The sequence below is a fragment of the Lepus europaeus genome, chromosome 8, assembly GCF_033115175.1.
Source record: "Lepus europaeus isolate LE1 chromosome 8, mLepTim1.pri, whole genome shotgun sequence".
Taxonomy (NCBI): domain Eukaryota; kingdom Metazoa; phylum Chordata; class Mammalia; order Lagomorpha; family Leporidae; genus Lepus; species Lepus europaeus.
Genome location: NC_084834.1, coordinates 31,610,780 through 31,634,827, shown reverse-complemented (window position 1 = coordinate 31,634,827; position 24,048 = coordinate 31,610,780). Strand labels below are relative to the sequence as shown.

The window sequence follows — 24,048 nt, the reverse complement described above, 5'->3', positions numbered from 1 at the left end:
AAATAAAAATAAATCTTGAAAAAATTTTGAATATTAAAGAATAATCTTTAAATAAACATTTTGAAACTGAAAACAATGAGGATGAAAAGTTCTCTATCTCAATGAAAACAGCAAGCTCTTCCATTGCTGAATAGCTATAGACATTATGAAGTTCTATCTTAAATTAAGCATGAAAGCTACAACTTTCCAGCAATGCCATGTGTTGGCCATGTTCCATATTCCAGAGTTACTTAAATATATCTGGTCTTTGCTAAAATGCATTTCAAATATATGAACACATATATATGAACAAGTCTTCTCTTAAAACATTATATCAATAATCTTCATAATGCTAGTCTAATATCCCTCTTTTTTTCTTCCCTCATGAGTTTAAGAAATAAAAATAATAATAAAAATCTATTATTTACATTGAATATGAATGATTCATTGCAAGTTAATTTGTGAAATTTCTGGCTTTAGCTATTGAATACCCTGATTCCCAGCCAAAATACATAGAAATGTTTGCCAAAATGTTAAAATGGAACCCCCTTTTGGTTGTCATTTCTAATAATGTTCTATAATAATGGTAACTTAAGGCAATTAGCCCACTATTCAAAGGAAGACAGCAAGACACATGCCTGGGTCCTTAGAGAAAGATAGACTGGGCCAGGCACCCCTTCATATGCAGGCTGTGTAAGTGAAGACCAGAAATCCCAAAGAAGATTGAGAAAAGGAACTTCCCAGGACTACTGAGTGTTCTGAATTTTTCTCCTTCACTAGGGGCATAAGCTGATGTGTTCACCTTATCTCCAAAGTTGGAGGTAGGGATGACATTTACAAAAGAACCAACAGTGGAGACGGGAGAAACTGCAAAGCAGCGTGCTTGGCATTGCTATCCTCTGCTGCACACTGCTGAAGAGACAAACTCCACACTGGGCTGCCACAGAGCAGAGGGTGTGCTCCAGCAGAGGTCTTGGAAACACCCCTAGAACTGGTGTCACAGGGATAGGGACTGTGTCAAGTGAACCAAAGACATGGGCAGAAACTGGTAGAAACAACTTCAAAACCCCTGACAAGAAACAGCAAAGGTGAGAGGCTGCTCTAGAGATGACCACAAGGATGGAACAAAAGGAGAGGAAGAATAATGGGCCGAGAGGCAAGGTGCTGTCCATTCTACATGGGCCAAGAAGGCACCTTGCAGGATTGCCTTTGAACTTGACTCATTTTAAGAGACCACACCCCAGAGAGACTTCAGGAGACTTCACTGATAGGAGGCTGAAGATGGTCTGAATTGGGGTAGAGGCTGGAGGCGATGCTGAAGATCACCTCCCTCACCAGCCCAACAAATAGGCAGCACATGGACGCCTGAGATGACCCAGGTCACTGTGGCCCATGCTACAACACTACCTGTAGGGTAAGACTGTCTGACCCCATCTGATACACTGGCCCTACCCTGACTTACAGACCAAAGCCCATGCTGCTGGCTTCTACATGGGCAGTAGGGCAGCAGGGCCTCTGTGCTTTACTGCTCTCACGATCCCAGCCTCTCTGTGTCTAGCACATACTTGTTGGTTTCGTTTTTAACTCAGCTATATGTTTAAAATATTCCATTGTTCTTATAATTTCTTCATGAAACAGTGTGAAATTAAGGATTACATACCTGAAATGTCTTCTCAAATACTCATATCCCACCTCCCTCACCTTCCTCCTCCCCCTGTCAGTTATCTTGGTTTTCTGGTCACTTTCAGTTACAAAAATAGTTGCATCTATCAAAATTAGGGTTAATTTTCAGGTTAATAAATAATCCAGTGCAGTCTAACTTAAAATTTCAAATCCCCAACCTGTCTTGTGTTTTTTTAAACATAGAAAATTAAACTTTTAAATTTAAAAATATATATACATGATACAAATTTAAAATAGAACCAGTGGGGATGAGGTCTATTTCACTATTTTCTAAAAGTTCATCACACTTGCTACCTCCAGCCTCTTCAGAGTTGGGGTAGGACAACTGCATTAGATAGAGTGCAACAATCTCTTCAAAACCCCTGTAATATGGGCCTCGGTGCCCTCAGCCATCGCAGGTGCACCCATTGCACTACTGGATGTTGTTAAGCAGACAGAGCTCTCCTATCTGCAGATCTACTTCCCAAATGCCCAAAACAGCCAGAAACTGGAAGCAGGAGCAGAGCTGGGACTTGAACCAAGGCACTTCAATGTAGGATGCTAGTGTCCCAAGCAGTGTCTTAACCACCAAGCCAAACACCAAAGTAGTGCCTTTCAAGGTAGAGGCAGTCCTATAGCCATCTCCTTTGTTTTATGCAGATGCCTTTATTCCACTTGCAGGTGAGTTCATGTCCCGACTCTGCTCTTGCTTCTAGTTTCCCAGAAATGCACACACTAGGAGGCAGCAGGTAATGGCCCAAGTAGTAGGGTCCCAGTAGCCCACATGGGAGACCTCCATTGAGCTACAGGCTCCCAGCTTCAGCTTTGCCTAGCCCTGGCTATTGTGGTTATTTGGAGTGTGGAGTAGCAGATTAAAGATCTCTGTCCATCCATCTCTGTCTGTCTTTCAAGTAACGAGAGTATGAATTCTTGAGAGAGGTAGAGAGCAAGCAAGAGAGAGGAGAGAGGGAGAGAGAAAGTTCTACTCAGAAAATCAAGAAAGAAGGTCTTTATCAAGGGTAGGTGTGAGGACTCAACTCACTGTACACTCCCCACGTGATTGAGGAAGCCCAAAGTATGAGCAATTTAAAGAAAAGACAAGCTGGATCAAGGACCAATGGAACTCCTGAGGCCCTGAAAGAAACAAATGCCTCATCTTTGAGGCCACTCGGATAACCCAGAGCAAAGCAGATTCTCAGATGAAACAATCCCTACGGAAGAGGGCTTACAATCAAGCACTGTAAACAACAGAAGAACAGTGTATATGACAAGATCACCACCTCCAGGCAGTGGGGGCGGAGAAGCAACTGGCTTTTTCACAATATGGTAAAGAAAAACTTATTAGAAAGTTGGAAGACCTCGACGCAGACAAAACTTAGAAACTTTTAGGAGAAAATATGAAACTACCTTTATTCCTTCAGAAAAGTAGAGTTTCTTAACCATGATAAGATAAAGTACACACGAAAAGGAAAAGCTATGGGTTGCCATGCAACACAGTTCTGGCCAATGAAGATATAAAATGATTCTAGTTTCATGATGGGAGTGTATGGAGGTTAGCTTCTGAGACTGCCTCTTCCTCCCTGACTCCCGCCTACAGGGAAAGCGATCTCACCTCCGTGAGAACACCGCAGAGACAGCCACATCAACATCACTGAGACACACAACAAAAACCTGCAGCCCCTACCTCCAGGCATCATGGTGCATGAGAAAAAATAAGTCCCTGCTTAGTTAGGCCATTTTCAGTTTCTGACACAGTCATGTTCCTAAACAAGGGAGACAATAATAAAGGACTAATCAGGCAGGTTGGGTAAATCAAAAAGTACTTCTTTTAAGATATAAATTTGAACAAGTGTATTAAGATTTATTTAGCAAAATACCTTGTTCCCATTGCAAATGACATCACGAATAGTATGGGAAAGAAAATGGACTATTGGTCATGATTGTTGGAGATCAAAGCTGAATTGCCTTATCCTGCAAAGGTTCCTCAATTATGTGAATTTATATCATACCAACCTCTGATTCACAGGAAGAAGAACTGTCATTAATATTTATTTCCTTTCTAAGCAAAGGTTCAGTTTGAAAACCACATAAAGACCAAAACATCAAAGATTGAATTTCAATCTTTGGTTTTCAATTAAATATGGAAATACAAAATACTTTTTTATACTAGAAAAGTATTTTGTATGGTGCCATAAAAAGGTAAAAAAAATCAAAGAATTATCAAACATTTATTCTATATTCAAAGCCAATGATATTTCTGTGTATGCAATTTAGTTGCTAGTTTTACTACTGATTTCTTAACTACCATTACTTTGCTACACAAATCTCCTTACAAATAAAATTTCTCTATTTGTGTTACTGAATCATACTCCAGAAAATAAATATAAAGGATATCAATTAAGATGTGAGTTGATATGGCAGACTCAACACTTTTCATTTGATTCTACTTATATGTGTCATAATATTTTTGAAGAAGCAATAGCTTAAAGTGTAGAATATTGCTTTGAAACCACTACTGAATATTTCTCCTCAACAAAGAAATCTAAATGCAAACTACAGTGCCGCTACAAGGCATCCACCAATCTAAGAAAGACTGATTTTGGAACATGTACCATTAAAATTCATCTTCTTAACAGCTACTTTGTTTGCTGTAAAAATCTTACAGTAATTTACAGAAGTCTACACCTCTATTTCTATATCTCCAAGAGAAGAGCAAATGTTTAACATCCAGCTGCTTTTCCAAGAGTAAGCTCCATTCTCTGTCTGTTTCTACAGGTCCATTTCTTGATAATGGTGGAAAAAAATTATTTAATATCCTCAATCTTGAGGTGAACATGGGGGTTGCTATTTTTGGTTGCAACTATTCATCTCAATTCAGGCCAGGGAGAAAAATATATTCAAGTTTCTGTTTCTGGATGCTAAATTGAATCAGGTGTCCTCTCCTCTTAAGAAAATTAAGTTGCTTTTGTGCAAGAGTGTTTTAATGAGAACAGAGCAGGCCGACAGTGACAAATGGGAATGACACCAGAGAGAGCACGTAAGCAGGACAATATGTGCATGTTACAGTCTTACAGCCTATTTTTCACTGACTATTCTGAATGACTTCGCTGTTTCTTAAGGGGCCTATTAATCTCAAATTTAGTTATTACACAACGTTTATTTGAACATATATTCTGCACATGATGACAGTTAATAAAGGAAATCTTTCACAAGCTGTATTTTTACATATTGTTCCAAGTACAGCTCCCAGTCATCTGATGGTATTGATGGAATAACCTACATTGTGCTGAGGCTTTACAAAAAAAAAGGCACATATATTCATATTCCTTTCTAAGCACATGGGGACTCTTAAATAACCGTTAAAATGCATACCAAAAATCCTAGCACAAAATGGTAACAGGAAAAAGGACATCTTAACTGTTCAGAAAAAAACCATTTAATGTGCAAACTTCTAGGAGAAACCAGGCACCTTTTAACACTTTTAAAGCCTTGGTGCCTAATATGCAATCGTTTTTGCATACCAATCTACATTTTCACAACACAGGCAGAGCAGGAGACAGAAAGCAAAATCAATTTTCTTGAGGTGCAAAAAGAATACAGTAACACAGTTGCTTTGATTTTCTCCTTGGTGCGCTTTTTGGACAAAATATCATGGACTTAAAATGGTGGTGATTCTGTATTTCTTATTTCTAGTAGCATCCTTAACAGCTTAAAATAATATGTTCTTAAAAACACATTTATCAGCTGAAGTCATCAGTTCAGAGTGTGGTTCTTGTTCCACAACACTTCAGGTGTTCCTGGTTCATAATCCCAAAACCTAATGATAATAGCAGGAGAGTTATACTAAATCAAGATTTTTAAATTTGCCATATAATTAATTGACGTGCATATGAACTTAAATGCTTTCGATTTCATCCTTCTGAAATCTGTGTCTCCAAAGATCATCAATTTCAATGAAATGAGAATTCTCAAGTAGGAAGGGCCCTTAGATACAATGACAATCCCTTGACAAATCAAGAAACAGGACTCCAGAGAGGCAAGGACCTTTCCCAAGGTCATGTTAGCAGCAAACCCGGAGTAGAACTCACCCCAGACATTCCCTGGGCCCCTTTAATATAACCACACTGTATATTTACATATTATTTTAAACAGCCACTTTGAGATATATTAGAAAAAAGGTATATGCTAAAATACTAACAATGATTATATTGGGATAATGGAATTATGCATTGTTTTCCCTTTTAGTTTTCCTTGATTTTCCAAGTTGTTTTACTGATTATGCATTCGTTTTAAAATTTATACAACAAATAATTTTAGAGGTTCTAACTTTCATCTTTAGATAACCTGAAACAACGCTGTGCAAATATTAGGTGCTCATTCAATGTCTAAAAATTGAATGAATGGAGGATAACACCAAGAAGAAACTACTTAAAAAGCCATTGTTTTATTAACTCTGAAGATGCAGAGGAACAAAATGTGGGTATAACTAATATCAACTCTTATGTTGAACATATTCATATATGCAATGTATTTATTAATAGCTTACTAAACCCATATAGACATCCAAAATTAAGCTGAACCAAACTTACTATCATTCATCCATTCAACACAAATTTATGAACTTGGGCATTCAGAATACAAAAAATAAAGACCATATAGTACCAATGCACAATCTAGGGCTAGAAGACAGACTTCCTAATAGCCACAAACAAGATCAATGGTATCAAAGAATTATAACAGCCTAGAAATTGACTACTAAAATTTCCTTTAAAATGGGCTTCTTCAGTCTCTCCTAGTGATATACAGGGAGCACTTCTCTGATCAATTAATGGAAGTTCTTTTTAATGACAACCCATAAACTAAAATCTCAGCATGACAAGCAGGAATTGGCCAAGAATTCCCTTAACACTTTGTTTAGAAAGGCATCCACAAAACCTAAGTGACAACTTGTGTCAAAACATCTAATGTTTCTTACCAATTTTAGACTCTAGCTACCTAACTGTTATTTCTGCTCTTTTCCATCCATTAGGTCTGGGAATCTCAGAGCTTCTTAAGAGGGCAATGGATCAATCCCTCAGCAATAACTCTCTCATCAGCTTTTCATTAGCAATAAAATAGCTTTTCTACAATCTTCTGGGAAATAACTTACCATAGATTCACAGAACTGCTACAGACTTGTGCAGATCAACTAATCAAGTCACTTTTCCTCAAAAAGAACTACACTGAACTCACTAACAAATGGTGCCTACCTACCCTGTGCTTTGTGTCTTTGGGATCAAAGATGCACAACCTCTTTTAGGGTTTAGATTTTAAAATCTATGTCTTAAATCACGTTTTCATTAGTAAGGCCTTCCCTTTTCTGAACTAACTTTTAATTTGAAATCATTTTTTCATGTTAGTTGCCCTGAGAACATTTTAAAACAGCTGTGTTAATGCTATTGCAAGGACTGTACAAATTTAAGAAGTGGCCCTCAGGATGAGGAAAGGAACACCAGTTTGTGATATTTGCTATTTTCATGGTATAAATGTTCCCATCCTAGCCAACTGCAGGATTTAAATATGATGTCACGGAATACCAGCGTAGAAAAGATGGTATAATTCCAAAGGCACAGAAATTAGAAAACGGGGGTGGGTGTCTTGTATCAGAGTGCCTGAGTTTGATGCCTAGCTCCAGTTCCTGATGCAAGCTTCCTGCTCATGCAAACACTGGGAGGTAGCAGTGATGGCTCAAGTAATAGGGTATCAGTCACCCACATGAGAAACCTAGATTGAGCTCCCAGGTCCCTTCTTTGGCAGAATCAGCCCCTACCACTTTAGGCTTTGGGGAATGAAACAGCAGATGGGAGCCCCCCAACTCTGTATCTCTCAAACAAATAAATAAAAATTAAAATGAATAATGCAGTAAAGAAAGGACAAATTAAACAGAAAATAAGCACAGAAAAGAAATAATGAAGATATAAGAAGAAGCTGATAAAATAAAAATGATGAAATCAAAAGCTGGGGTCTTCCTCAAGCAAGGTACCCAGGAACCAACAAGGAATAAATGCTGTCTTAATAAGAGATGGGCTGACTCTGATTACACCAGCTGATGCAAACATACTCTTCCCCACTACTGACAACAGTGTAAATCTACCACATCCAATTTGGGGGTCACCGTGGACACCTGCCCCACCCGCAAACACTGTTCTGAACTCCCTGGCCCCACCCAGCATATGTCTCTGGACATCCACTGAAGGAGCAGACACTCCACAAAGCTACAGAGGCATATTACAAAGATAAAAGCTGTCGGAGGAAAAAATCAGCAAGTGTTTCTATAAATGCCTACAAATAAATGTAGAAACACAATAGTACTGGGGGACTTCAATACTCCACTCTCAGAGATAGACAGATCAACAGGACAGAAGATCAACAAGGAGACAGTAGATTTAAATGACACTACAGCCCAAATGGATCTAACAGATATCTATAGAACTTTTCATCCTACACATAAAGAATTTACATTCTTCTCAGCAATACATGGAACCTTCTCTAGGATTGACCACATACTAGGCCATAAAGCAAGTCTCAGCAAATTCAAAAGAATTAGAATCATACCATGAAGCTTCTCAGACCATAAAGGAATGAAGTTGGAAATTAGCAACTCAGGAATCCCTAGAGCATATGCAAACACATGCAGATTGAACAACATGCTCCTGAATGAACAATGGGTCATAGAAGAAATCAAAAGAGAAATCAAAAATTTTCTGGAAGTAAACGAGGATAACAGCGCAATATACCAAAACTTATGGGGTACAGCAAAAGCACTGTTAAGAGGAAAGTTTATACCAATAGGTGCCTACATCAAGAAAATGGAAAGGCACCAAATAGATGAGCTTTCAAGTCATCTTGAGGATCTAGAAAATCTGCAGCAAACCAGACCCAAATCTAGTAGGAGAAAAGAAATAATTAAAATCAGAGAATAAATCAACATGGTTGAATCCAAAAAAAAAAAAATTACAAAAAATCAGCCAAAAAAGGAGCTGGTTTTTTGAAAAAATAAACAAAATTGACACCCCGTTGGCCCAACTAACTGAAAAAAAGAAATGACCCAAATCAATAAAATCAGAGATGAAAAAGGAAACGTCACAACAGACACCACAGAAAAAAAAAAGAATCATCAGAAATTACTACAAGGACTTGTATGCCTGTAAACGGGAAAATCTATCAGAAATGGATAGATTCCTGGATACATGCAACCTACCTAAATTGAACCAGGAAGACATAGAAAACCTAAACAGACCCATAACAGAGCCAACAGTAATAAAGGCCCTCCCAACAAAGAAAAGCCCAGGACCAGATGGATTCACGGCTGAATTCTACCAGACATTTAAAGAAGAACTAACTCCAATTCTTCTCAAACTATTCAGAACAATCGAAAAAGAGGGAATCCTCCCAAATTCTTTTTAAGAAGCCAGCATCACCTGAATTCCTAAGCCAGAAAAAGATGCAGCATTGAAAGAGAATTACAGACCAATATCCCTGATGAACATAGATGCAAAAATACTCAATAAAATTCTGGCCAATAGAATGCAGCAACACATCAGAAAGATCATCCACCCAGACCAAGTGGGATTTATCCCTGGTATGCAGGGATGGTTCAATGTTTGCAAAACAATCAATGTGATACACCACATTAACAGACTGCAGAAGAAAAACCATATGATTCTCTCAATAGACGCAGAGAAAGCATTTGATAAAATACAACACCCTTTCATGATGAAAACTCTAAGCAAACTGGGTATGGAAGGAACATTCCTCAATGCAATCAAAGCAATTTATGAAAAACCCATGGCCAGCATCCTATTGAATGGGGAAAAGTTGGAAGCATTCCCACTGAGATCTGGTACCAGACAGGGATGCCCACTCTCACCACTACTATTCAATATAGTTCTGGAAGTGTTAGCCAGAGCTATTAGGCAAGAAAAAGAAATTAAAGGGATACAAATTGGGAAGGAAGAACTCAAACTATCCCTCTTTGCAGATGATATGATTCTTTATATAGGGGACCCAAAGAACTCTACTAAGAGACTATTGGAACTCATAGAAGAGTTTGGCAAAGTAGCAGGATATAAAATCAGCGCACAAAAATCAACAGCCTTTGTATACGCAGGCAATGCCACGGCTGAGGAAGAACTTCTAAGGTCAATCCCATTCACAATAGCTACAAAAACAATCAAATACCTTGGAATAAACTTAATCAAGGACGTTAAAGATCTCTACGATGAAAATTACAAAACCTTAAAGAAAAAAATAGAAGAGGACACCAAAAATTGGAGAAATCTTCCATGCTCATGGATTGGAAGAATCAATATCATCAAAATGTCTATTCTCCCAAAATCAATTTATAGATTCAATGCAATACCAATCAAAATGCCGAAGACCTTCTTCTCAGATCTGGAAAAAATGATGCTGAAATTCATATGGAGACACAGGAGAACTTGAATAGTTAAAGCAATCTTGCACAACAAAAACAAAGCCGGAGGCATCACAATACCAGATTTCAGGACATACTACAGGGCAGTTGTTATCAAAACAGCATGGTACTGGTACAGAAACAGATGGATAGACCAATGGAACAGAAAAGAAACACCAGAAATCAATCCAAACATTTACAGCCAACTGATATTTGATCAAGGATCCAAAACCAATCCCTGGAGTAAGGACAGTCTATTCAATAAATGGTGCTGGGAAAATTGGATTTCCATGTGCAGAAGCATGAAGCAAGACCCCTACCTTTCACCCTACACAAAAATTCACTCAACATGGATTAAAGAATTAAATCTACGACCCAACACCATCAAATTATTAGAGAGCATTGGAGAAACCCTGCAAGATATAGGTACAGGCAAAGACTTCCTGGAAAAGACTCCAGAAGCACAGGCATCAAAGCCAAAATTAACATTTGGGATTGCATCAAATTGAGAAGTTTCTGTACTTCAAAAGAAACAGACAGGAAAGTGAATAGGAAACTGACAGAATGGGAAAAAATATTTGCAAACTATACTACAGATAAAGAGTTGATAATCAGAATCTACAAAGAAATCAAGAAAATCCACAACATCAAAACAAACAACCCACTTAAGAGATGGGCCAAGGACCTCAAGAGACATTTTTCGAAAAAGGAAATCCAAATGGCCAACAGACACATGAAAAAAATGTTCAAGATCACTAGCAATCAGGGAAATGCAAATCAAAACCACAAAAAGGTTTCACATCACGCTGGTTAGAATTGCTCACATTCAGAAATCCACCAACAATAGATGCTAGAAAGGATGTGGGGAAAAAGGGACACTAACCTACTATTGGTGGGAATGCAAACTGGTAAAGCCACTATGGAAGTCAGTCTGGAGATTCCTCAGAAACCTGAATATAACCCTACCATACAACCCAGCCATCCCACTCCTTGGAATTTACCCAAAGGAAATTAAATTGGTAAACAAAAAAGCACATTAATGTTTATTGCAGCTCAATTCACAATAGCTAAGACCTGGAACCAACCCAAATGCCCATCAAAAGTAGACTGGATAAAGAAATTATGGGACATGTACTTTATAGAATACTATACAGCAGTCAAAAACAATGAAATCTAGTCATTTGCAACAAGATGGTGGAATCTGGAAAACATTATGCTGAGTGAATTAAGCCAGTCCCGAAGGGACAAATATCATATGTTCTCCCTGATCAGCGACAACTAACTGAGCACCAAAGGAGAAACCTGTGGAAGTGAAATGGACACAATGAGAAACAGTGACTTGATCAGCTCTTGTCCTGACTGTTGGGAGACCAGGATAAGCACCTGGCTCCTGCCATCGGATCAGCACAGTGTGCCGGCCGCAGCGTGCCGGCCGCGGCGGCCATTGGAGGGTGAACCAATGGCAAAGGAAGACCTTTCTCTCTGTCTCTCTCTCTCACTGTCCACTCTAACTATCAAAAAATAAAAATAAAAAATAAAAAATAAATAAATAAAAACAAAATGAATCTTGATGTGAATGGAATGGGAGAGGGAGGGAGATGGGGGGTGTGAGTGGGAGGGAAATTATGGGGGGGGGGGAAAGCCATTGTAATCCATAAACGGTACTTTGGAAATTTATATTTACTAAATTAAAAAAATGGTGAAAAAATTGTTTTAATTTAAAAATGTAAAAAAAATTTAAAAATTAAAAAAAGAAATATAAGAAACATGAACAAGGAAGGCAATATGACTTCCCCAAAGGAACATAGCACTTCAATATTAGAATGTGAAGACAAACAGATTGCTGAAATTCCTAAAAAGTAATTCAAAAGAATGACCACAAGATTACCCAAAAATAAAGAGAACCAAATACCTAAGTTAAACAAATACATACATGACATGGATGAAAAAAATCTGCTGGGAGATACAGATTGAAGAGAAATCAAACTGAATATTAGAAATGAAGAATTCAATATGTCAAATAAAAAATACATAAACATAGATGCAAAAATCCTCAACTAAATAGTAGCTAATCCAACAACATATCAAAAAGATCATTCATGCAGACCAAGTGGGATTTATCTCTGGTATGATAGGATGGTTCAACATTTGCACATCAATACATGTGATACATCACAATAAAAAACTGAAGACTGAAAAACATGATTATCTCAATAGATACAGAGAAAGCATTTGATAAAAATACAACACCCTTCCATGATAAAAAAAAAAAAAAACTCAAACAAATTGCATGTAGAAGGAACATTACTCAGCACAATCAAGGTAATATATGACAAGCCCACAGCCATCATCACATTAAATGAGGAAGAATTGGAACCATTTCCACTAAGAGCTAGAACCAGAAATGGATGTCCAGTCTCAACGTTGTGATTCCATTTGGTTCTGACAGTTTTAGCCAGAACCATTAAGCAAGAAAAAGAAATCAAAGGAATACAAATTGTAAAGGAGGAAGTCAATATATCCCTGTTTGTAAATGACACGATGCTATATCTGGATAACCAAAAGTCTCCACTAAGAGACTACTGGAACTCATGAGAGTTGCACGATATAAAATCAACACAAAAAAACAAAGCCTTTTATTTTTTATTTTTATTTTTTTTTAGACAGGCAGAGTGGACAGTGAGAGAGAGAGACAGAGAGAAAGGTCTTCCTTTTTGCCATTGGTTCACCCTCCAATGGCTGCTGTGGCCGGTGCACCGCGCTGATCCGATGGCAGGAACCAGGTGCTTATCCTGTTCTGCCTTGGGATGCAGGGCCCAAGGACTTGGGCCATCCTCCACTGCACTCCCTGGCCACAGCAGAGAGCTGGCCTGGAAGAAGGGCAACCAGGATAGAATCCGGCACCCAGACCAGGACTAGAGCCCAGTGTACCAGCACCACAAGGTGGAGGATTAGCCTATTGAGCCATGGCGCCAGCCAACAATAGCCTTTTTATACACAAACAATGTCTTGGCTGAGAAAGAAGCTGTAAGATCAGTACCATTCAAAATAGATACCAAAATTTTAAATACTTTGGAATAATTTAACCAAGGATGTGGTAAATTTCTCCAATGAAAATTATAAAACATTAAAGAGAGAAATAGAAGGAAGACCAAAAAATGGAAAAATCTTCTATGTTCATGGATTGGAAGAATTAATATCATTGAAATGTCCATTCTATCCAAAGCAAGTTACAGATTCAATGTGATCCCAATCAAAATACCAATGACATTCTTCTCAGATCTAGAGAAAACAATACTAAAATTCATATGGAAATACAAGAACCCCTGAATATCTAAAGCAATCTTAAACAACAAAAGCAAAGCCAGAGGTATTACAATACATATTTTTAAGACTTACTACAGTGCAGGTATAATCAAAACAGCCTGGTACTGACACAATAATAGACACAAAGACCAATGGAACAGAATAGAAATTCTAGAAGTTAATCCACCCAGTACCAACCAACTAATCTTTGACAAAAGAGCTAAAATCAATCACTGAAGAAAGGACAGTCTTCAACAAATGGTGCTGAGAAAATTGGATGTATACACATAGAAGTATGAAAGAAAACCCCTACCTTATACCTTATGAAGAATCAACTCAAAATTGATTAAGGATCTAAATCAATGACCTGATATTATCAAATAACCAGAGGAAAGCATCAGGAAAACTCTGCAACATATTGGCATAGGCATAGACTTCTTGGAAAAGACCCCAAAAGCACAGGCAATAAAAGGAAAAGTAGATAAATGGGATTACATCAAGCTAAGAAGCTTCTGCACTGCAAAGGAAACATTCAACAGATAAAGAGGTAACTGACAGAATGAGAGAAAATATTTACAAACTCTGCAACTGATAAGGGATTAATATCCAGGATCTATAAAGAGCTCAAAAAAGAAAGGAGGGAGATAGATTGAAGAAGGAAGTATGGTTATCTTCTTAGAACTGTACCAATGAAATACATGAAATCTGCTCTCTTTATATTAATAAAACAATTGTAAAAGAAATCAAAAGTTGTTTATTTAGTAAAATATCAATAAAATTGATCTCTAGAACAAGGATTGTTGAATTTTTCTACAAAGGGTCCGTGTACTTTTGCTATTCAACTGGTCTAGCATCAAGTGGGTAGTTAGCAAGACATTTATGAAGTTACCAACCTGGAGTTACTGTCAAACTCACAGGTCAAAAACCCAGTCCTCCATAAGTTTGCTCTATCTTTATTATTTTTGAAGTTTTTATTAATTTTACTCATTTTAAAGGCAGAGAGACACACAAGATAGAAAGCCAGATACACAGACAGGGACCTTCCATCTACTGGTTCACTCCCCAAAAGCCCACAGCAACCTGGGCTGGGAATTTAGGTCTCCCTCATAGAAGGCAAAGACCCAGCTACTTTACCTCCCAGGGTAAATATTAGTGGGAGACCACATCAGGAGCAGAACCAGAACTCAAACTCCAGCATTGTGGTATAGGATGTGGTCATCCCAAGAGTTATTTTAAGAACTGAACTAAATGTTGGCCCCACTGCCCTTACTTTAGACATTAGTTGTACTTTGGAAGTTTTCAGGCTACCTATACCCTTGTTCAACAAGCTACAGAATTCAGGGGTTCCCATGATTCCCTCACAACTCAATAGACTACCTCACAGAACTCACTAAAAATGCTATACCTACAATTATAATTTTACTAGAAGGGATCCACACAGGGACAGGTCTGGGAAGGAATATGGAGTTGCCACGCCCTTTCTCTGTGGACAAACTTCAGTATGTTTACCAACCAGGAAGTAATGCCAAGCTTTGGTGTCCAGAGTTTTTCCTGGGATGCCATTATGTAGGACAACTGACTGAATCACTGACCAGAAGACTGAACTCAGTCTCTGAGTCTCTTGGAAGCTGAGAGTTCCAACCTTCTAAGTCATCAGCTTGATCTTTCTAGTGATCTGCTGTCCCCATTCTGAATCTATCTAGGGACCCACCAAGGGTCAAAGCATTAACATGATTAAGACTCTTATCCCTGAGAAAATTCCAAAGGTTTTTGAAGCTCTGTGCCAAGAACCTTAGACAAAGGCTAGATATGTTTCTTATTATACAATAGCTACCTAATAAATACTGTTTTAGGCTTTGTGGCCAATACAGTAACAAATGCAACTCTGCTGCTATAGTATAAAAGCAGCCAAAGGCGATGTATAAACTAGTAAGTGTGGCTGTGCTCAAATAAAACTTTTTCTACCTGTAGACAGTAAAACCTGATTTTCATTCAGTTCTCATGTCATGAAATTTTATACTGCCTTTGACTATTTTCTAACCATTAAAAAATATAAAAACCACTCTTAACTCACAACCCAAACAAAAACATGTACATGCTTGATTTGGCCAGCAAGCCATAATTTGTCCATCGTTGCTCTTGAAAAAAAAAGAGACAGCAGAATTTACCAACATCAGGCATGAAAGAGAGGCTGGCATTGTGGCAAAGTGGATATGCCAACACCTGCAACATAAGCATCCCATATGGGTGCCAGTAAGTGTCCCAACTGCTACACTTCTTATCCAGTTCCCTGGCAGTGGCCTGGGAAAAGCAGCAGGAGATGGCCCCTGCCACCCACGTGGAAGTTCTGGGTGAAGCTCCTGGCTCCTGGCTTTGGCCTGGCTCAGCCTTGGCTATTGCAGTCACTGGGGAATGAACCAGCAGATGGAAGATCTCTTTTACTTTGTCTCTCCCTCTCCCTATATAACTCAGACTTGCAAATAAATAAATAAATCTTTAAAAATAAGGGGATGCTATCCTGAAACCTTTAGATAATTTTTTAAATATTTATTTATTTATTTGAAAGTCAGAGTTGCCAAGAGATCTTCAATCTTCTGGCTAACTCTCCAGATTGCTGCAATAGCCAGGGCTGGGCCAGGCAGAAGCCAGGAGCCAGGAACTTCACCCAGAACTCCCACATGGGTTTTAGGAGCCCAAATATTTGGGCCATCTGCTGCTGCTTTTCCATGGCCATTAGTAGGGAGCTGGATTGGAAGTAGAGCAGCTGGGACAGGAACTGGAACCCATATGAGATGCCAGCATCTCAGGTGGCAGCTTAACCTACTATGCCACAATACCAGCCCCACCTTCAGATTTTAATAAAGAGGAATAATAGCCCCAAATTTTGACAATTTAGATAAAATAGACAAGTCCTTTGAAAGATACAAACTACCAAATCTCTCTCAAGAATAGATGGCTTGACTCTTTTACTTAGCATAGGGTTAACTATATGATAATTAAGTGAACTGAAAATAGATTTGTAAAAATTAAGAGTGGGAATATGAGAGGGAGGAGGAAGAAGGGTTGGACATAGGCAGGAGGGAGGGTAGGTGGGAAGTGCCACTATGTTCCTAAATCTGTATATGAAATACATGAAACTTGCATAACTTAAATAAAGTTAAAAAAAGAATAGATGGCCTGAACAGCACATTAAAAATAGAAAAGATATTAAATACACAGTTAAAACTTTCCAAAAAGAAATCCCTAGGAACAAATGGCTTCACAGGTAAATTCTACCAAATGAAGAAGTAATAGCAATTCTATAAAAACTCATCCAGAAAAACACAAAAAGAAGGAAAATTTGCCAAATTATTTTATAAAACCAGCATTTAGGGTGATACCAAAGCCAGAAGAAAACATCATAAGGGGGCAGGTGAGCCCAGTATTAAGATACCAGTTAAGATACCTGTATCCCACATCAGAGGGTTTTACTTCAATAACCATATGCATAGCTCCTGATTCCAGCTTCTTGCTAATGTAGAACCTGGAAGGCACCAGAGAGGACTCAGGTAATTGGATTTCTGTCATCAGCATGGGAACCTTAGATTGCATGCTCAGCTCCTGGCTCAGGCCCTGGCCTAGCCTTGGCCATCTGGGGTATGAACCAATAGAAGGGACTGCCCTCTCACTCACTTGCTGTCTCTCCATCCCTCTGTCCCTCCCAAATAAGAGCAAATAAAAATTTAAAAGAACAAAATAGGGCCAGTGTTTGGCTCAGTAGTTAGTATGTCACCTGAGACATCGCATTCCATAGCAGAGTGCCTGGGTCTGAATCTCACCTCTATGTCCAATCCAATGTCATGCTAATGCAGGCCATGGGAAGCAGCAGCGATGGAGCAGACGGTTAGGTCCTGCCATCTCCCCACCCCCAGGAGTCCCAGACTGAGTTCCAGGCTCCTGGCTTTGGCCTGGACCAATCCTGACTCCTGTAAGTATTTGAGGAGTTAAGCAATAGATGGAAGATTGCTCTCTCTCTCATTCTCTCTCTCTCTCTCCCCCTGCCTTCCAAATAAATGAAAATAAATAAATACAAAATTTTAAAATAAAATATCATAAAAAAACTACAATAACACTCGTGCACATAGATAACCTAAAACTTTTTAGAAGCTGGAACTAATTAAACTTAGAAATATATAAGAAGGATAATATAGTATAACCAAGTGGGGTTTACTCCAGGAATGCAAAGTTAAAGATTTGAAAGTCAATCAAGGCAATTAACCCTATCAACAGATTAAAAAAGAAAAAACATAGGATGATTTCAGTGATGTAAAAAAAAAAAAAAGGATTTGACAAAATTAGACATACATTCATGAGAAAAACTCAGATTGGCAGAATTCCTAAACTTCCTCCACCTTGTATTAAGTGACAAAAGACTAAATGTTCCTAAAAATTGGTAACAAATGATGGCTACTCTCACTACTACTTCTATCCTGGACCTTGTTAAATTAAAACCAAATGAAGATCAGGACCAAAAATTCTCAAAGTAATCCAGCAAGTTGGGCTATGGAAGCAGCATTATGCTTGCTTGATTTGCAAAACTTGGGTTATTTCTTTTAGATGCATTTGATAATTAAGAAACAAAACTGATAAGTAGCTACCCAAAAATGGTAAAAGTAATTATTATTGGCTAATACCCTGCCATCTGGAAATTCCTGTTCCTATAAGCAATCACTACAAAGGTCAAACAACTTCCTAATCTTTGGTATCTAAGGCAATTTGCAATAGCCTCCCACTGGGCTTCTTAATACTTTTGAAGTCTTCCTGATTGTGATCTCTTTTGTGCAACAATAAATTTTAATATTCTCTTTGTTGATCTGACTTGATTTCAATTTGGATAGTCTGAAACTCATCGTCAGGTCACCATGCAAAAGAAAAAAGCATATAAGTTGGAAAAAGAAGAAATAAATGTTTTGATTCACATCATCCTAGAAAACTCCCCTCTTCTCAAAGAAACTAGAAGAAATATTAAGTGAGTTTATCAAAGTTGCAGAATACAAGCTGATGCATTTCTATTAGGTAGGAAGTAAGAAATTAGCCTGTATGGGATATAGCAATCTTTGGCAGCCTGAAAACGCACATTGGAAGCAGCCCAGTATTTTACACTGCAAAGTCCTGCTCATCCCCCAGTAAGTTTACCAGTGGTCCCAGCCTTCTCCCCAGTGAAGACACCCCAGGAGAATCCTCTCTGCCTAGTGCCAAATAGACCACCTAATCTAATAACACCAGTAATAAGAACTTAGGAGGATTTTACCCATTTCATATCTAGCAAATCCTTTGTCCAGGAGAAGAGGGTGGGGGAAGGAGAAACTGTGTGAAGAACTAGACCCATTTCCTTATAAGCCCCAGTCTGAATGCAAACTGTGCACTCAGTATCTCCTGTGGTGCCTGCCTGGTCTATCAGATGTGTTTCGCTCAGCTCAGCTCTCTCAGTTCTGTGCTGAGATGCCTGCCTAGACTGTGTGTATTCTCTTCATCAAACTATGTAACCTTGCTTACCTTAGTCAGAATGGCTAGGCACTGACAGATCCATCCAGAGAGGTGCCCATTGTTCTGACAGATGCCCTACCCCATTAAAACATCTGAATTATTTCATGTGCAAAGACAAGAGCCTGCGAACAGCCATATCCATTAACATTTCTATATATGAGCAAGAAACCATTTTACATTAAATTAATAAAAATATCTTTTATAAATAGCATAAAAACATGAAATATGAAATAAAGGTAGCAAACTAATGTTCATACTCTATATGCTAAAAGATGAAAAATTGATGAGACAAATTTTAAAATTCCTAACTACAAGGACATGTAAAAAAAAAATCAATGTTAATATGTCAAATTGCCTCCAAATTAATCCATAGATTCAAGGTCATCTCAATTAAAATTCCTGCAGTATTTTTAGTATATTGACTCGGCTGAATTTTACTTAAGAAATAAATTGTATTTGTTTATTTTTTATTCAAGAAATCTGTTTCTTGAGGGGAAAAAAAGAATAATGTTGGAAGATTCCTACTACTTGATTTCAACACTACTACAAAGCTGCACTAATCAAGACAATGTGGTAATGGCTTAGGGACAGATACACAGACCAATGGGACAAGAGAGAATGTGCAGAACTGGCCTGCGCAGATCTGATACACTGACTTTTGACAAGGATCGAAGGATAATTCAGTGGGAAAAGGACAATCTATTCTAGTTTGTGGTAAACAAACATACGCAAAAAACAAAATAAAACTTCATGCTCATCTCATACCATACATAACCAGTAAATTAGAATGGTCCATAGATCTCATAGATCTAAACATAGAAGCTAAATCTATATCATTTCCAGAAGAAAACACAGAGGAAAACTGTGGGTTTAGGTTAGGACAACATTTCTCAGATAATATACAAAAGTCATAAACTTCAAAATAAAAAATGGAGAATTTAAACCTCACTACAAGTTAAAACTTCTTTCCTTCAAAGACACTGTTAAGAACAATTAAAAAGCAAGCCAGAGACAGGGAGAAATATTTTGAAAAAATACATATCTAATAAAGTACTTGTATGTAGGCCAAATCCTTAAAAATGACACTTAGAACTAAAGACGCCCCAATTAAAGAATGGGCAACAGATTTCAACAGACATGTCACTAATGGAGAGATGTGAACAAGAAATCAACACATAAAAAGTAACTCTACATCATTAGTTATTAGAAAAACACAAATTAAAGTCACAATGAGCTAGATATAACTATATGCCCACTGAAGGATAACACTTGAAAAGAAACTGACAGTACACAGCTGGAGGGTATGTGGGCCAGCTAGGACTCTTAAAAACTGCTGCTATGGATCCAAAATGACACAGCCATTGAGGAAAACAGTTTGGTGACTTCTTTTAAAGTCTTATCTTATGGCCCAGCCCTCTTGCCACTAGGCATTTACCCAAGAGACAGATCTTCATTTTTCACATAAAGACTTATATTTGAAATGTTCAACTTTATTTTGTAATAACTCAAAACTGAAAACTCCCCAAATATCCATCAATATGTGAATGGATGAACAAAGGATGATACATCCATATAGTGGAATACTACTAAGCAATAAAAAGGAATAAACTGCTGGGACTCTGCCCGTGGTGCCAGCATCTCATATGGCACCAGTTCATGTCCTGGCTGTTCCTCTTCTGATCCAGCTCTGGGAAAGTAGCAGAAGATGGCCCAAGTGCTTGGGACCCTGTACCCAGGTGTGGGAGACCCAGAAGAAGCTCCTAGCTCCTGGCTTTGGATCAACCTAGTTCCAGCTGTTGTGGCCACTTGTGGAGTGAACCAGCAGATGGAAGACCTTTCTCTCTGCCTCTCCCTCTCTCTGTCTGTAATTCTAAATAAATGTAAGTAAATAACATTTTAAAACATGCAACAACATAGATGAAAATAAAGAGCATCATGCCACGGAAAATCAGCCAGACACAAAAGTTTAGGTACCATTGATTCCAATGACATAATACTCTGGAAAAGGCAAAACTACACAGAAATCAGATCACTGGCAGCCAGGGACTGTCGGGGAAAACAAAAGGGGAAAAAAAATTGTTGTCATGACTACAATGTTCTGTATCTTGACTGTGGCAGTGTTTATACAATTTTATATATTCCCTAAAACTATACTTTAAAACAGTGAATTTCACTGCAAATTATATACGCCAAAGCCTGACTTCTTAAATCTATAAAAAAAATTAAAATCAGTAAAATATAACAATAGAAATATTAAGGCTTAACTTTTTCATATTTATACTTGGTTTTAGGGTTTACATAGACTATTTCAGTAAATATATAAGATTTTACCTACTAAAACTAAAAAGCAATGAAAACCACAGAATAACTGCTATTATTATGTAAGAAAAATAAGCTTCAGGGCTCTGCTTCTGATTTGAAAAATGTCCCCATAGTAAAGTAATGACATTCAAAAAAGATATCCTTGCTTTATCCTTATGTAAAGATGATAAGAATTTCATGTTAAATAAATTTTAAATCATCACAAAGGAATGTGTGAAATACCAGAAATGGTAGTGATAATGGGGACAGAAGATCTGATTTCAAAACAACCTGCTTACATACATACACAGCTATGAAAACTCATTAAGCCTGGATTTATTCATTTTATTCAAAGAGAGTAACTGGGGCAGGTGTTGTGGTGCAGCACTTGGGAAGCCTACATCCCACAGCAGAGTGCCAGTTCAAGTCCGAGCTACTCTGCTTCCAGCAATCATGGAGCCTTGGAAGGCAGCAGATGATGGCCCGAGTACTTGAGAGCAGTGCCACCCATGTGGGAGACCTGACTTCAGCCTGACCCAGTCCTGACTGTTGTAGGCATTTGTGGAGTGAACCAGCAGATGAAAGATCTCTCTCTGTCTCTCCCTGTCTCTCTGTCACTCTGCCTTTCAAGTAAGAAATCTTTTTTAAACAGAGAGAATAACAGAGGTGGGCACAGTGGCACAGAGGGTTAAGTTCCCACTTGGGACATCCGAATCCTATAGTGGAGTCCTACCTCCACATCTGATCCATCTTCCTTTAATATGTCTGGGAGGAAGTAGTAATGACCCAAGTACTTGGGTCTCTCCTACCCATGTGGGAGACCAGGATAGAGTTATTGGCTCCCGGCTTATGCCTGGCCTAACCTTGGTTATTTCTGGCATTTGGGAGTGAACCAGCAGATAGATGATCTCTCTCTCTCTCTCTCTCTCTCTCCCTCTCTCTCTCTCACTGCCTTTTAAACAATTTTAAATTAAAAAAAAAAACTGAAAAGAAAATGACATCAACTTCAAACAATTTTTGTAAGAATTAAATGAAGATGGGCAGGCCACTTCCAGCGTAGCCATGGCGGCTAACGCTACTATGAACCCCTCGCAGCTGCTGCCACTAGAGCTTATGGATAAATGTATAGGATCCAGAATTCACATTGTGATGAAGAGTGATAAGGAAATTGTTGGCACCCTTCTTGGCTTCAATGACTTCATCAATATGGTATTGGAAGATGTCACTGAATTTGAAATCACACCAGAAGGAAGAAGGATCACTAAATTAGATCAGATTTTGCTAAATGGAAATAATATAACAATGTTGGTCCCTGGAGGAGAAGGGCCTGAAGTGTGAGCAGATTTCCTTGACTTATGCTAGATTCTGTGTTGTCTTCTGGTGGCAACAACACTTTTTTTTTTTTTAAACTTTTTAATGTTTATATCTCATAAAGCTAAGTTTTCCGTTCAAGGGAAATGCTCTGAAGATATATTGTATACCCATTTTGTAAGTTAATCATGATTATTTTGGAAAAAGAAGAAAAGAGTTTGTTTTTTGAAAACTAAAACAATAAAGGTGTCTTTGGTTAAAAAAAAAAAAAGAATTAAATGAAGATGGCAAATAAAAAACCACTCTGTTGGGGCCAGTGCTGTGGTGTAGCAGGTAAAACCACTGCCTGTGATGCCAGCATCCCATGTTGGTGCCAGTTCAAGTCCCAGCTGCTCCACTTTTGATCTACCTCCCTGCTAATATGCCTGGGAAAGCAGCGGAAGATGGCCCAAGTCCTTGGGTCCCTGCACCCACATGCGAGACCTGGAGGAAGCTCCTGGCTCCTGGCTTTGGATCAGCCTAGCTTCAGCCATTGTGGCCATTTGGGGAGTGAAGCAGTAAATGGAAGATTTCTCTCTCTCTCTCTCTCTCTCTGTCCCTCTCTCTCTCCCTCTCTTCCTCCCCCTCCCTCCCTCCCTCCCTCTGTAACCCTGCCTTTCAAATAAATAAATAAATCTTTTTTAAAAAGAAAAACACTTCTATATTCTACAATACAATGTAAGGTCCAGCATACTTTTATTATATAAATGTTCATTCTCCAAGTTCCCTAAGAACTTACATTGAACAAGGGAACAAGAGGCATCATGGTGAGAAAACGGACAACCTACCACTTCTAAGTGATGCCCAAGAAAACCTCTTCCTGAAAGCATCCCGACTACCACATGAAAATATCTATCTCTGCACTTCAGCTTTGCTTAGTTTTCCCTTACTCAGTGTACAGCATGTTAAGCATCTGGTCATACAAGACAAATAAAACACAAATACATTGCTGTATGTGAAGTCCTGCCAAAGACGCAGGGCTTAATTAAGTCAATGAAATCAGAACAAAGTCAATGAGAAGTGAGGGGGAAAAAAAGGATAGGTGCTTAAAAAGAACGATTGGGGCAGACGTTTGACACACAGCTTGATTACCTATACTCATATCAGTCTCTGGGTCCAGTTCCAGGTCCTCTGCTTCCAACTCAGCTTCTTGCTAATGTGCACCCTGGGAGGCAGCAGGCAATGATGCAAGTACTTGTACCTGTCACCCACATGGGAATCAGAATTTAGTTCCAAGTTCCTAGCTCACATCTGGCCTAGCTCTAGCTGTTGCTGACGTTTGGGGAACAAACCAATAGATGGAAGATCTCTGTCTGCCTGCCTTTCAATTAGAAAACAGAAAGAGAGAGAGAGAGAGAAGGAGACAGGAAAGAAGGAAGGAAGGAAGGAAGGAAGGAAGGAAGGAAGGAAGGAAGGAAGGAAGGGAGGGAGGAAGGGAGGGAAGGAGGGAGGGAGGGAGGGAGATATTTTTG

At 38.5% G+C, this 24,048-nt stretch overlaps 2 protein-coding genes across 3 annotated transcripts in view; one reads left to right on the top strand and one right to left on the bottom strand.

Annotated features, from left to right (window-relative positions):
- SLC10A7 (solute carrier family 10 member 7) overlaps nucleotides 1–24,048 on the bottom strand; it is a 305,313-nt gene that overhangs the window by 204,091 nt on the left and 77,174 nt on the right. The window lies entirely within an intron of this gene.
- LOC133765504 (U6 snRNA-associated Sm-like protein LSm5) lies at nucleotides 22,289–22,618 on the top strand. Its single transcript, XM_062199065.1, has one exon. It carries the CDS (start codon nucleotides 22,289–22,291, stop codon nucleotides 22,562–22,564), a length of 276 nt encoding a protein of 91 aa, XP_062055049.1. The 3' UTR covers nucleotides 22,565–22,618.

Excerpts from the sequence above, each read along its gene's own strand:
- LOC133765504 (XM_062199065.1), top strand. The coding sequence starts at position 22,289 with ATGGCGGCTAACGCTACTATGAACCCCTCGCAGCTGCTGCCACTAGAG.